Source organism: Neopsephotus bourkii, unplaced genomic scaffold, assembly GCF_033783945.1.
Source record: "Neopsephotus bourkii isolate Nb327-2 ecotype Australia unplaced genomic scaffold, CSIRO-AGI_Nbou_v1 NB_1761, whole genome shotgun sequence".
NCBI lineage: Eukaryota > Metazoa > Chordata > Aves > Psittaciformes > Psittacidae > Neopsephotus > Neopsephotus bourkii.
In genome coordinates, this window is record NW_026902235.1 from 906,671 (window position 1) to 920,053 (window position 13,383).

At 47.0% G+C, this 13,383-nt stretch overlaps 1 protein-coding gene across 4 annotated transcripts in view; it reads left to right on the forward strand.

The window, feature by feature from the left end:
• The window catches only part of FKBP15 (FKBP prolyl isomerase family member 15), a 29,371-nt gene that overhangs the window by 15,294 nt on the left and 694 nt on the right, over positions 1 to 13,383 (forward strand). For all 4 annotated transcript variants that reach the window (XM_061377982.1, XM_061377984.1, XM_061377983.1 and 1 more), the window contains 13 exons: positions 3 to 112; positions 493 to 603; positions 1,275 to 1,369; positions 2,022 to 2,124; positions 5,502 to 5,673; positions 6,174 to 6,310; positions 6,723 to 6,878; positions 7,937 to 8,089; positions 9,619 to 9,711; positions 10,140 to 10,250; positions 10,753 to 10,860; positions 11,060 to 11,826; positions 13,115 to 13,205. In XM_061377982.1, coding sequence (XP_061233966.1) covers positions 3 to 112; positions 493 to 603; positions 1,275 to 1,369; positions 2,022 to 2,124; positions 5,502 to 5,673; positions 6,174 to 6,310; positions 6,723 to 6,878; positions 7,937 to 8,089; positions 9,619 to 9,711; positions 10,140 to 10,250; positions 10,753 to 10,860; positions 11,060 to 11,826; positions 13,115 to 13,205 — 2,207 coding nt within the window. The remainder of the gene's footprint in view (positions 1 to 2; positions 113 to 492; positions 604 to 1,274; positions 1,370 to 2,021; positions 2,125 to 5,501; positions 5,674 to 6,173; positions 6,311 to 6,722; positions 6,879 to 7,936; positions 8,090 to 9,618; positions 9,712 to 10,139; positions 10,251 to 10,752; positions 10,861 to 11,059; positions 11,827 to 13,114; positions 13,206 to 13,383) is intronic.

Sequence of the window (13,383 nt, forward strand, 5' to 3'; positions counted from 1 at the left end):
AGCTCCTGGGGATATTACTTCCTTCTTGATGACAGAAGCTCGGCAGCATAACACTGAAATCCGCATGGCTGTTAGCAAAGTGGTAGATAAGATGGATCATCTGGCTGCCAAGGTAATGTATGCGCAGGCAGGCTTGTTAGTGATGGTACTGCTTGGTCTTCAGGAGTTGGCTCTGTTTAAATGCTGTATTAAGTTTGTAGGGGATGTTAGTAACAGTGAAAACTTCAGTGTTACCCGACCTTGAAGCAGTAACAGTTCACCTACTGTGAAAAAGCTAAGCCTGGGCTTGGGGCAAGGTGTTGTCTCTGTCTTTAATACCATACGGTACACTGTGTTTGTGGGGATTCACTGCCTTCCGGAGGTGTCACAGTAGGTACAGTAGCATACACCCTACAGCTGATGAGATGCAGCAATGGATTTTTGTGGATGTCTGACTCTGATCTACACCCATAAATTCATTTCCTGTGGTTTAAGAATGGCTTATCCCTGCAGGTGGAGGAGTTGAGGAAACAAAGTGCTGGTAACAGCTCGCTCCTGCCTGGTATCTCCTCTGTTACTATGGAAGCTTCCATGATCATGAGCAATATCCAGCGCATAATCCAGGTGAGCATGGCCAGCCTTATTTGGCTGCTTCCATAAGGAACTCCAGCCCACTGTTACCCCTAATGGGGACAGCTCTACTGGTTTGGCCCAAATGTCCATCTGTCCATGTGTTCTATCTTTGCATGGCGAAAACCAGCTGCCTAGGTAAGAGCATGAGATACACAATGATTTCCACCCCTCTTCCTCCTAAAAAAGCTCTGCTCAGCAGTTTGTGGTTTGGGTGCTTTCCCAGCCAGAGTTGATACACTGGTATTTAATAGGCCTTGACAGAAGGTTCATGTGAGAGAAATTCAGCCTCTGCTTAAACCTTTATGGACTTAACCCACAGCATCCTGCAGCACAATTTCACCGCTGAAGTACTATGTTGCAAAACCCACCTACTTCTGGTTTTCACTACTTGGTATTATGCTTTGTAGCTTTCCAGGAATCAGCTTTACAATCTTGCGTTTTATGGGTGAAAAAGTCAACCAGACACAGTATTCTCTAGAATGTGGTTTGGCAACCGCTGTCCCATGCCAGGATTCCTGATAAATGCAGCATGGAGCCTTCCAGTGGTGTGACCACACAAGGTGGTATCTCACTGCTATACTGCACCTGTACAAAACAAAGGTTTAGGTACTGCTGCAGGGAAGTCTGAGTGAGATGAATATTCATACTGGGCTGTGCTTTAGGAGAATGAGAGGCTGAAACAAGAGATATTTGAGAAGAGCAGTCGGATTGAGGAGCAGAATGAGAAGATCAGCGAGTTGATTGAGCGGAATCAGAGGTAAGGAGTGGGAGGGTACATACACCCTGTGCATTTGCAAGGACTATCTATCTAGCTTGCACTTGGTTAGGTATAACCAGGAGTTTAACTCTTTAGAGTAGAGACATGTTCTGATATATTTACATTAAGGCATTAAAAGTTTGGGGTGATGTCCCCCCACTCCCCAGAGAGCTTATCTCCAAAACTGTGGTTTACTGTGTAAACAGGGATGTGTGAAAGGGGGTAAAACCTCATGAGCACGCTTGCTCTGCTTCTGGGAGTTCTTACGTTTGCTAGCTTTTTAACAAGGTGGAAGAAATTGTAGATGTGGTGTCCCTACTTCCACTGGCTGTGTGTCCCATTTGGTTAAAGAAGGGGAATAACTTGTTTAAGGAAGTGGCAGAGATCAGATCCTACAACTCTTGACTGTCTGGTAGGAACATTAGACTCTCTAGAGAAGTAAAGCACATATCCAAACTGATACAAAGTCTGTTGTGCAAGGCACACCCAATCCACCCTTTTGAGATCAGGGCCTTAGTGCAGGACACCATGCAAAATAGTCTGGGACCTGTCATGAGGAAATCTGATGTGAAATGCCATGTTTTCCCTCTGAGCCTTTTGCTCCAAATCATGTGTTTACATAGATGCTAATCCAGTCTTCCCCCATTCACAGATACGTCGAGCAAAGTAACTTGCTAATGGAGCAGAGGAACCATTCCCTGCAAACAACAACTGAAAACACACAGGCAAGAGTGTTGCATGCAGAGCAGGAGAAGGTAATGGTGACAATGAGCAGAGCCATCAGTCTCCAGCTGCAGCCAGGAGAGGGGCTGCTGGTGGCACTGAAATGAGCTGAAGCCTTGTTAGTCAAGGCTTAAGTGCATTCTCTTACAAGATAAATGTAGTTCTGGACATAGCTTTTGAAAGCTGTTCTGAGAAACGCTTTGTATTCATGGCAAAGTCAGCACAGAGGATATAAATGATGATCTTTGTGCTGTCATAGCTTTCGTATTCATATCTTACAGGGAGGTGTTTGATTTATTGTTAGCTTTGTAGTATATGTCCAACACGTTGAGGAATTGTGTATCACAGGGCTTTGTATTTAACTGACATAGAATGAATGTAGCTGTAAGAGAAAGTGCTTGCTACTGAAGTTTCCTCATTTCACTTTTGCACTTTTGTTTTTTAATACTGATATTCAAGAACTGTTTGTTTCTACCAATAATGTGTTGTGCTTTTGTGAAAGGGGCTATTGGGAAATAACTTTCAAACCACTTAAATGCACTTGTGCATGGCTGCATATCCTGTAATGTCCACTTAGGACAGCCTAGCCCAGGCTGGCTTTGAGGTCAGTAATTGCATGGTGCCTTCTATGCTTTCTCAAGCACTGGCTTCTTAAATAACACCAAGTTCAGTCTTGCACTGTGCTCCCCTGCTGAATTGTGCATTTCTCCAATTCAAATGTGAGATGATAAACGCTTGCTCTGCATGAGAACCATGACAAAGTGCAGCTTTCCAGGGTGTGCCAGCAAGTGTGCTAAAGAACAGCACAACACATGGCTGATAACTGTGTGCTGGTGTGAGCAGGCAGTGAGGGGGGATTCTGTTGTAACACTGGGAGCCCAGGGAGCCAGCAGTACCTATAATCATGTAGTGAGAGATTCTAACCAGGAGTAAGTCAGATTGAAATAATAAATAAACTCTCTTCTGTCAGTGAGCACAGCATCCAGCTGGTGCAGTAGCCTGGGGAGGAAGTGTTTTGGGAAGTATGAGATGATCTTTAGAAATCTTTTGGGCCTCATCTTCAGTAGGGCTCCACTGGATCCAGCAGTCACTGCCTGGGTAAGAATACTGTTACATGAACAGGCTTCAGGCTGCACCAGAAAAGCCATGACGTGCATTGGGTGATTTCCGCTGCTTTTGTGGGAGTACTGACTGTAAATGTGAAGTCTGATATTCCTTCCTCTTCTGGTTACCAAAGCTAGCTTGCTTTGTGACTGCAGTTCAGAGATCACTATGGACAGGCAGAATCAGGGAAGAGAGTTTTAAGCTATTTTATCTGTTCTTTAATTAAAAATAGAGACTTGCCACTTATTTTGTGATACAGGCCAGGCATCTGTGCCCAGAATCAAAGAAAAGAGCTATTAGTAGCTTGCTGCTTTTGGGTGTTAGGTCTTCGACCCTGGCAGAGCACATCACAGCTTTAGATGAAGACTTTGTGTCCCATAATGACAGTAATACCCCACAATCTCCATTGAAGAGAAATGGTAGTCACAAGCAGGACCCACTGCTCCTACATCTGCAGAGTGACATGTGCCTTTAACTTCCTTCTTTTTAAGCCAGGCTTCACTACCTTTTTCTGTCAAAGCTTTTACGGTTCTTGGAATAATTTAAGGGCTTCTCTGGCATGCCTTAGGCTCCTGCAATGAAGCACTTTGTTTTTCTGATGATGATTAATGCCTCTGCCTTGCAAGTTGTGTTCTTAACTCTCCCTGTTTCCTGTCACTGCTTTCTCTTCCCAGCACATGCTGCCAGTGGATCGGGGCTGGGACCAGGTGAGGCAGTGTGTCTGCTGACTGTGTAGGCCATAGATAACTGTGCCCTGGGTAGTGCCAGCCCAGCTTCCTTTTGCAGAGCTAGAAGCTGATTGGCATCAGAAGGATTGCCTCAGATCTTGAATTAGCATGGATCTTCCGCTTGGAAAAAGGCTTTGGAAAAGGGCTTTCTAACTGGCAGTGTAGCCACTGGCCCCCTCTTTCTTGGGGAGCTCTTTGCAAAGACGTTTGGCACATTGATGCTTGTTTTACCTCCCCCACGGGAGGAATAGGACATGATCATGTAATTATCAGAGCAGATACAGATCATGTAAGATTCTTGGTACCTGAAAGCTGGAGGCTGAGCTGAGCTAGTATAGATGTGGAGCAATCACTGCAGAAACTTAAGTCTAGTAACAGTTCCCAGCATAGGGTTTCCTTTTTTATTTTCTTTATTTGCCATTAAAGATAAGTGTTAAAATAACCTTTAGATATGCCACGGGGTTTGGTTTTGGTTTTAGCATGCTAGGAGTTAGCATCTTGAACTGCAGTGAGACATGTATGGAAACTTAAGAGAAAAGCAGGTCAGTCTCTGAAATACTGCCTCCTCTTTCAAATGAATGGTGTGGTATCCCAGCCCTCAAGATCAGCATATATTCACCCTCACTATAGTTGGAACAATTGTGCTCACAGATCTTCTCTGCCCAAAGGTGGTGGTCCTAGTCTGAAGAGAAACACTAGTTCTTTTATGGGTATAAAGCAGAGAGAAGCTCCAGTGCTCCTGAGCTTACCAGTTGCAAGAATGTGAAAGCCTGTTGGGAATGTGGTTGTAGGCATATAGAGAGAAGCTGTTTGGGTATTCCCTGTAGCAAGTGAGGCTTTCTGACAGGTGTAGTTCTGTCTTTGGAGAGCATCCTCTGAATTTCGTGTGTCTTGCAACGAGATTGGCAATGTGACTTTGTCTTGATGCCTTGAGCCTCTCCTAACAGCTCGTTTACAAGTTGTGTGACAAGCTGTGGTAGTACCGGGGTTTACTGAGTCACTGACTCTGAGCAATATTGAATCTAAACAAGTCAACAAATTACCTTGAGATCTATGCTGCAGAATGCCAGCCCTGCCCGTGCGGGCACCTCAAGGTGTCTACATGCCGAGTGCTCTAGAGGGAAGGTGCGGTTGTGGCTGGAACAAGCCTGTGTTTTATGTGGCTTTTTCAGTCATTTGTAAGCTTATTGAAGATAATTACACGTTGGAGCCCAGGCTTTTCCTCGACCAGATGTTGTTATAGCCTGAAAACTCCAGGCAGAGCCACCAGGCACTGCTGCTAGCCTTAAAAAACACATACAAGCTTTTCAAAGAAAACTGCCCGAGTTGACTTGGTGTCTTGATGAGGTTGGTGGTGGACCTGTGCGACTTTCTGGTCGGTCTGGACAGCTTACAGCCGAACACAGTAACATGGCAAAAGAAGTTACTGTTACATCTTCAATTTGGAGGTGCCTGTGGGGTGCTGGATCAGCAGTTCCCTGATCACATCTCCAGGGCTCTTCCTGCGAGAACAGTTGTGGTTGTCTCCTCACACTCGCAGATCGCTTCTTTTTTCTGCCTTGCTCCATTCTGTACAGGCCAAAGTTGCAGAGGAGTTGGCAGCTGCCACAGCACAGGTTTCCCAGCTGCAGCTGGAGCTGACTGCACACCAGAAGAAGGAGATGGACTTGCGGAAGCAGCTCTCTGCTGCCCTGCAGGAGGCTGAGCGGCACGAGGCACAGCTCAACAAGCTGCAGGCGCAGTTAGCGGGTGAGGCTTCCTGTGCCTGCTCTAGCAGAGCTCCTTTGTCGTTGGTTTTCCTCTTTTGTTAAACCATAGGCTTTTCCTTTCTTCTGGGGTATCTATTCCTGCTTTTCCTATGGCCAGTCACAGGGTACTGAAGGAGGATATTGATACACTGAAGGTTATAGGCGTCCTTGTTAGCACTAAAAGCAAAGTGGGCCAAATCAAATGAACAAGATCATGCTGTGACAGGGATGTCTTTTGCAGAAGCTATCTCTTGGTATTACTGGCTGACATCTTGTAGAGGAACTGAAATGTTCCAGTGGTGGGAAAGTTAAGATAAAACCGGAGGTAGAAGCACTGCCATGTCACAGAAAAGCTGCTCCTCATCAATCTAGTCCCCAGTCAGGTGCAAGCTGTGTTGTTGATTCATTCTACAAGAGACACTGTTCCTTCCCCTCAGCCCCAGATGCATTTACCTGAAATATATGTAGTGCTAAAACCCACAGTAAATTGGATTTTTGCAGAGCTCCAGGAGGCCTCTGAGGACACTCAGACCAGATTCAAAGCTGAGAAGCAGAGCCGCAAACAGCTGGACATGAAGATCTCAGCACTGGAGGAAGAGCTCATGGACCTGAAAGTGGAGAAGGAGACCCTTGAAAGGGTATGTCCATGCCAGCATCACAGAGATACAGAGGGAGCTTCAGTTTGCTGAAGTTTAACCCAACATTCTTGTACATTAGAATCATAATTCTGTGATAATATCATGGTCCTATGAACTTAAGGTCCTTTCCAACCCTAACCATTGTATGATTCTGTGTAACTATCCAAGTTGGGTAGATCTTGACTCATCAGCAGGAAGGATCCTGATGAATCCTTCATGCTTATGTGGGTTCTTTGTTTGGCTTCTTTTTTAATATCTTCACCAGTAATATGTCAACCTTCTTACCTTTAAAACAATATCTCCTTGATTTTAAAGTGATAAGATTCCCTGCTCATAGCAGCTCTTTCTGCATGAGGAAGAGAAGCTTCTTAGGTGCAGTCTGGCCTATTCTGTGTCCTGTTCTGTACTGCAGAATCTTGCAGAGAGGAAGAAGAAATCCCTGTCAGAGAGAGCTCAGGCAGAGGAGGAGATGGAGGAAATCCGCAGATCCTATCAGCAGGAGCTGGACAAGCTCCGCCAGCTGCTGAAAAAGGCACGGACTTCAACAGACCAGGCAGCAGCAGAGCAGGTGAGGAGCCAGGGGAGCTTCAACAAGTGTCTGGAAGCCTTGTAGGAGCTTACTATTTCCTACCTATGGTGCAAGAGACACTGTGAGTGCACTATGGTGCAAGACAGCTATGGTAAGGAATAGTTGTACAAATGCTCAGGTAGTGGAAGAATAAAAACGTTATCGCCTTAATTTTAGGGGTTGACTTTAACACAGGGCTCACTTTGTTGTCTTTCTAAAATATCTTTGCTGGTGTTTGGCCCTGCTTCTGACTCCTGCCTTTCTAAGGCAGTGCCTGATCTGAGTGGGCAGGAAGGCTGCAAGGTCCCAGTTGTTCTCTGACTCAAATCCCAGGCCACTGACATGGCTGCAGAGCTTTGCTGCAGCGTTGATGCAGGCTGGCAAGCACCATCAGATGTAGACTGTGTTAAAGAGAGTCAAACCAAGAAAAGCAGAGGCAGCAAATTGAGCTCATAGTAGAGACAAGAGTGCAGGACTGCTGATGAGAGAAAGACTGCTTAGAAATATGCCAAGAGATCTGAAATGGGAGTGAGAGCTTTAGGTCAGCCTGAGAGATTGTGGCTGGAATTGAGCTGAGGATTGGGCAGGAGCTGGTGGCAGCTGCAGGGCTGCTGTCTGCAAGTGGGTGTTGCATGTTGTCCAACCTCAAGCTTTCAGCCACTTCTTGTGCAAGTACCCATTGCATGTGTACCGCAGAAAATATATAGACTCAGAAATCAACATGATCAGACAAAAGCCTTAACTCCTTATATACTATTTCTTCCATGCACTTACAGTGATTTGGCATATGATGATTGGATACATGTCTTTAAGACCCTTAGTTAAGCACAGGTGTGAGAAGTTGACCTCAAAAGCTTGCCAACAGTCCACAGTTCTCATAACTTGGTGAATTCCAGCTGCTTCTTATCTTGCTTGCTTAAGCTTCCTTGGGCCTCTCATGACCTTGCTGTATCTTTCGGGATTATTCAGAGTTCATGTACCAAATATCCATTCTCATGTGAGAGCACTGTCTCCACACATGTGTGTGTTCCTAATGATTTCTTTTACTTGATGGGCAGCTGTCACTCCTCCAGGCAGAGCTGGAATCCCAGTGGGAAGCTAAATGTGAACGTACGCTGGCATCAGCCAAGGAGCAGCACATGAGACAGTACCAGGAGGTGTGTGAGCAGAGAGATTCCCTGCAGCAGCAGGTGTCCCAGCTGGAAGAGAAGGTAAAGGGCTGAAATGTAATACCAAATAACCAGTAACCAGCATCTCCCACCTAAGTGCATCTTGACTTTAACTTCTTATCTTCTGTGATGGGGCTACGGAACTGATGGACAGGGGTAGAGCAGTTGATGTCATCTACCTGGACTTGTGTAAAGCGTTCGACACTGTCCCACACGACATCCTTGTCTCTAGATTTGAGAGACATCAATCTGATGGATGGACCACGCTGTGGATAAAGAACTGGCTGGATGGCCACACACAAAGAGCTGTGGTCAATGGCTCAGTGTCCAGCTGGAGACCAGTAACGAGTGCTGTCCCTCAGGGATCAGTGTTGGGACCGGTCTTGTTTAACATCTTTGTTGGTGACATGGACAGTGGGATTGAGTGCGCCCTCAGCAAGTTTGCTGATGACACCAAGCTGTGTGGTTCGGTTGATCCGCTGGAGGGAAGGAATGCCATCCAGAGGGACCTGGACACGCTTGTGAGGTGGGCTGATGCCAACCTCATGAAGTTTAACCATGGCAAGTGCAAGGTCCTGCACCTGGGTGGGAGCAATCCCAGGCACAGCTACAGGCTGGGCAGAGAAGAGATTCAGAGCAGCCCAAGGAGAAGGACTTGGGGGTGCTGGTCAATGAGAAAATGAACATGAGCCAGCTTCAGTGTGCGCTTGCAGCCCAGAAACCAACCGTATCCTGGGCTGCATCAAAAGGAGTGTGACCAGCAGGTCAAAGGAGGTGATCCTGCCCCTGTACTCTGCTCTCGTGAGACCTCATCTGGGGTATTGTGTGCAGTTCTGGTGTCCTCAATGTAGAAAGGACATGGAACTGTTGGAACAAGTCCAGAGGAGGCCACAAGAATGATTAGGGGACTGGAGCACCTCCCATATGAAGATCGGCTGAGAAAGTTGGGGCTATTCAGCCTAGAGAAGGCAGCGTGGAGACCTCATAGCAGCCTTCCAGTATCTGAAGGGGGCCTATAGGGATGCTGGGGATGGACTCTTCATTAGGGACTGTAGTGATAGGACAAGGGGTGATGGGTTCATACTTAAACAGGGGAAGTTTAGATTAGATATAAGGAGGAAATTCTTTACTGTAAGGGTGGTGAGGCACTGGAATGGGTTGCCCGGAGAAGCTGTGGCTGCCCCATCCCTGGCAGTGTTCAAGACCAGGTTGGACAGAGCCTTGGGTGACCTGGTTTAGTGTGAGGTGTCCCTGCCCATGGCAGGGGGATTGGAACTTGATGATCTTAAGGTCCTTTCCAACCCGAACTATTCTGCGATTCTTGACTGTTATGAAATTTGATCTTGTCCATGGGATGTCTGTATTGCATCTGTTCCATTGGGTTAGTGGGCCAGTGAATCTACTGCTGGACTTCTGAATGAGGGAAAGCTGAGATACTTTTAGTCTGAGACTGACATCAACAATCTCTTCTGCTTTTCTGAACTTATCTCTGGGTTTGAGCAGAAACTGGGTTTTGAGGTGGGTGACACTGAAGGGGCTGTAACTGACGGGCTCTAGTTCTTGTGTTTCAGCTTGCGGCTCTAAAGCACTCAAAAAGGGCAGAGGAGCAAAAATTGTCTGAGTTCCAGCAACGTTTGGAGCAACTGGAGTCTATCAAAGAGAAGGTAAAGGGAGTAACACAGCAGCTGAATGTGAACCAGTGTGCAGTAATTGCTAACCTCGGGCTTCCAGTGTCCAGAATAACAAGAACATGGGAGGGGAAGGAGTAACTTCACACTGCTTCCAGCAAACCAGAACAGGTCCAGTGATGAGACCTGGCCCTCATTTCTCTGGGATCTCAGTAATGCTGTGCCTGTTCTTGGTGTTACTTAAAGACCTATTGACACAGTTGGGGATCTCCAAGGCTTTCACTTCCTTGGGTTTATTTATTTTGGTGCTGTTACTTTCAGCGACTCTCTCTCAAAGCCCTGCTTAAAACTTCACTTGGCAATTTACCCCCTTTACAAGAAGCTGGTTACAGTAACCTGCCCATGATGAGTTTCACTGTGGTGGTGTCTGAGAGCCGTTCTGACTTCCAGTTTCCCTTTGGCAGTGTTCAACCTTGCAGTCTGATATTGTGGCACTGAAGGCTCACTATGAAGAACGCATCCAGGACCTGGAGAAGGATCAGGCTGGATCTTCACCTGCAGACTTCACAGAAGAAGTGAGCTTCACTACCCAGTATTTCTCCTTACTAAGCAAACACCTTGAATGATTTCTCTTTGAGCAGAAACAAGAAAGAAGGACATTATTTTCTCCACAGAAGCACTATGTTTCTAGTAGCAGGGTCTATAGAGGAAGAAATGATGTGATCTTCCTACTGCCGCTTGGTTGCTCAATTTTATTTTGTAGAGTAAAACTCAAGATTTGAGGTTTAGATTAAAAAATTGAAGGAATAATTAAGAAGTAAATGTCAGTCTGCCTTGGGTTTGTGCAGCCTCAGTTCTGGAGGGAAGGGTTTGGTGTGCATGTAATGGGTTTGAATTAAGGTGACAGGATGTATTCTGCTTTGTTATGGGAACTTCTGATTTGGAAAGTAGCTTCTTTGAAAACCACGTGCGTGTTTGGATTTGTTGTTCCTTCACCTGGAGAAGGATCTGCTGTTGAGGCCAGTGCTCCACATGTTAATGAATTGTATCTTTGGTTCTTGTCTTGCTCTTTTTCAGGTAAAGAAGATAATGAATGGAGTGTTTCAGTCTCTTCGGGGTGAATTTGAGCTGGAGGAGACATACAGTGGCAGGACAGTTCTGGGTGTTGTCATGAATACTATTAAGGTACATCAGTGCTAGGAGGCACAAGGTGATCAATGAGAGAGAACAAGTCTTAGGCTAAACCCACAGATGTATGTTGTAGGGCTGAAATAACTGAAGCAGGAATCTGTGGGTGGCAAAGCAGCCCAGCAGTAGAAGATACAGGGCTCTGTGATGGTTTATGTTCAGGATGTAACCTGTGTTCTCTCTATGCATTTTTCAGACTGTAACACTGCAGCTGCTCAATAGGCAGCAGGAGAAACCAGATCAGGACAGTGAAAAGGAGGAATCTGAACCAGGAGCAGTGAAACAGGAGGGATCACCTGGAGCAAAGCCTGACCAGGATGAGCCTGTGCAGCATAGCCCAGCACAGAGTGCCACATTCCCAGCTGATCCTGAGGAAGCAGCCACAGGCTCTGTGGTGCCCGGCCAGGAAAGCAAGTCTGCTCTTCTGTCTGCCCGGCCCACAGCTTCTGAGGAGGAGCCGGTGACACAGAGCAGTGGGGTGTCAGAAGACGAGAAGATCCAGGGGGAGCATCTCTCTTCTACAGCTGAATCCCTCCTGGATGCTGATATGGGGCCTGTGCTTGCGGGACAGCCTGTTCCTGAGGTGGATGAGGACTCTGTCCCAGCTGAGCAAGGACAAGGGAGCAGTCCCATCAGGAAAGCTGAGACTGAACGCAGTCCCTCCAGAGTATCTTTGCAGGCAGAAGCTGCAGAACCCTCTGTTCTAGAGGCCAAGCCAGAAGAAGCAGATGTGGCAGTGCTTCCAGGAAAGCCAGCGGTGGAGCAGAAGGCAGAGGAGCCTGTGGGAGGTTTAATGCCCCCGCCCTTAAATGGTGGAGGAGAGAACTGCACAGACCCATTGGATGGAGCCACCTCTGAGGAGCCTGCTTCAGCATCCAGCACAGCAGAGCTGAGCTCAGCTGTCATCAAAGAAAGCCCAGGGCAGCAGGAACTTGACTCCAGCCCCAGGCAGAAGGGGTCCAGGTAAGATCATAGAATCATAGAAGCATAGAATAGTTAGGGTTGGAAAGGACCTTAAGATTATCAAGATTCAACCCCCCTGCCATGGGCAGGGACAACTCACACTAAACCATATCACCCAAGGCCTCGTCCAACCTGGCTTTGAACACTGCCAGGGACGGAGCAATCACAACCTCCCTGAGCAACCCATTCCGGTGCCTCACCACGCTAACTGGAAATAATTTCCTCCTTATATCCAATCTAAACTTCCCCTGTTTAAGTTTGAACCCATTACCCCTTGTCCTACCACTACAGTCCCTAATGAAGAGTCCCTCCGCAGCATCCCTATAGGCCCCCTTCAGATACTGGAAGCTGCTCTGAGGTCTCTTCTCCAGGCTGAACAGCCCCAACTTTCTCAGTCGATCTTCATACAGGAGGTGCTCCAGTCCCCTGATCATCCTCGTGGCCCTTCTCTGGACTTCTTCCAACAGCTCCATGTCCTTTTTATGTTGAGGACACCAGACCTGCAGACAATACTCCAAGCGAGGTCTCATGAGAGCAGTGTAAAGGGGCAGGATCACCTCCTTCGGCCTGCTGGTCACACTCCTTTTGATGCAGCCCAGGATACAGTTGGCTTTCTGGGCTGCAAGCGCACACTGCTGGCTCATGGCTGGACACTGAGCCATTGACCACAACTCTTTGTGTGCGGCCATCCAGCCAGTTCTTTATCCACCAAAGTTAGTTCTTCCTGAAAGTCAGTTCTTCCTGAACTAACTTCCAGAGCTGGTTATAGGGGATTACTATTTGCCCATCAGGTATCTGAACCCAACCCTTTTTATTTTCCTGTCCTTTTAGATTGTCAATCAATTTTCTGTCCTTTCTTGAATTGTTAGTTTGCCATCAGGGATTAAGGACATGATTTGAAGTTGTTCAGCTGCTCGTCTGGCTTCAAAATCAGCCAAATTATTTCCAGTTGCCTGATCAGAGTCACCTTGTTGATGTCCTTTACAGGACATAATAGCTACTTCTTCAGGTAGCGGAACAGCTGGAGCAGCCACAGTCCCACTTTGCGGGCTGGTACAGCAGCACACAGGGAGCCTCGTGCAGCTGCTCTGCTGTAGAGTGGCACACTCTGCAGAGGGGGCTGAAGCTGCTACCAGGTGCCACCAGGTCCCAGTGTCATCTACCCTGGTGAATGGTGTGTGCTTTGTTTGCCTCAGCAACAAAGCTCTTTCCTCATTCATTAACAGAATTTGTCAAGCCAAGATACTGTCATCTGCAAGTGAACTGTTCATTCTTTATCTTCTTCCAGCCTCTTTGAGGATGACAACTTCTTTGAAGCAGCATCTCAGAAACCACTGAAGCCTCGAGTGATCTCTGAAGAGGAGGATGAGGAGGAAGTGGTGTGTATTTGTATCTTTCTGCTCCCACTGAACTGGTTCAGGTTTAACTGGAGCTTTTCTGTGGAATCCTCCCCGTGGCAGTGGGGTCTGACAGGCTCCTGCAGTGGAGCTCAGCACTTCCCCTACATCCTCTGTCTCAGTCAAGAGTATGTGGGTGTTTTGGATGTTGAGGTTCACA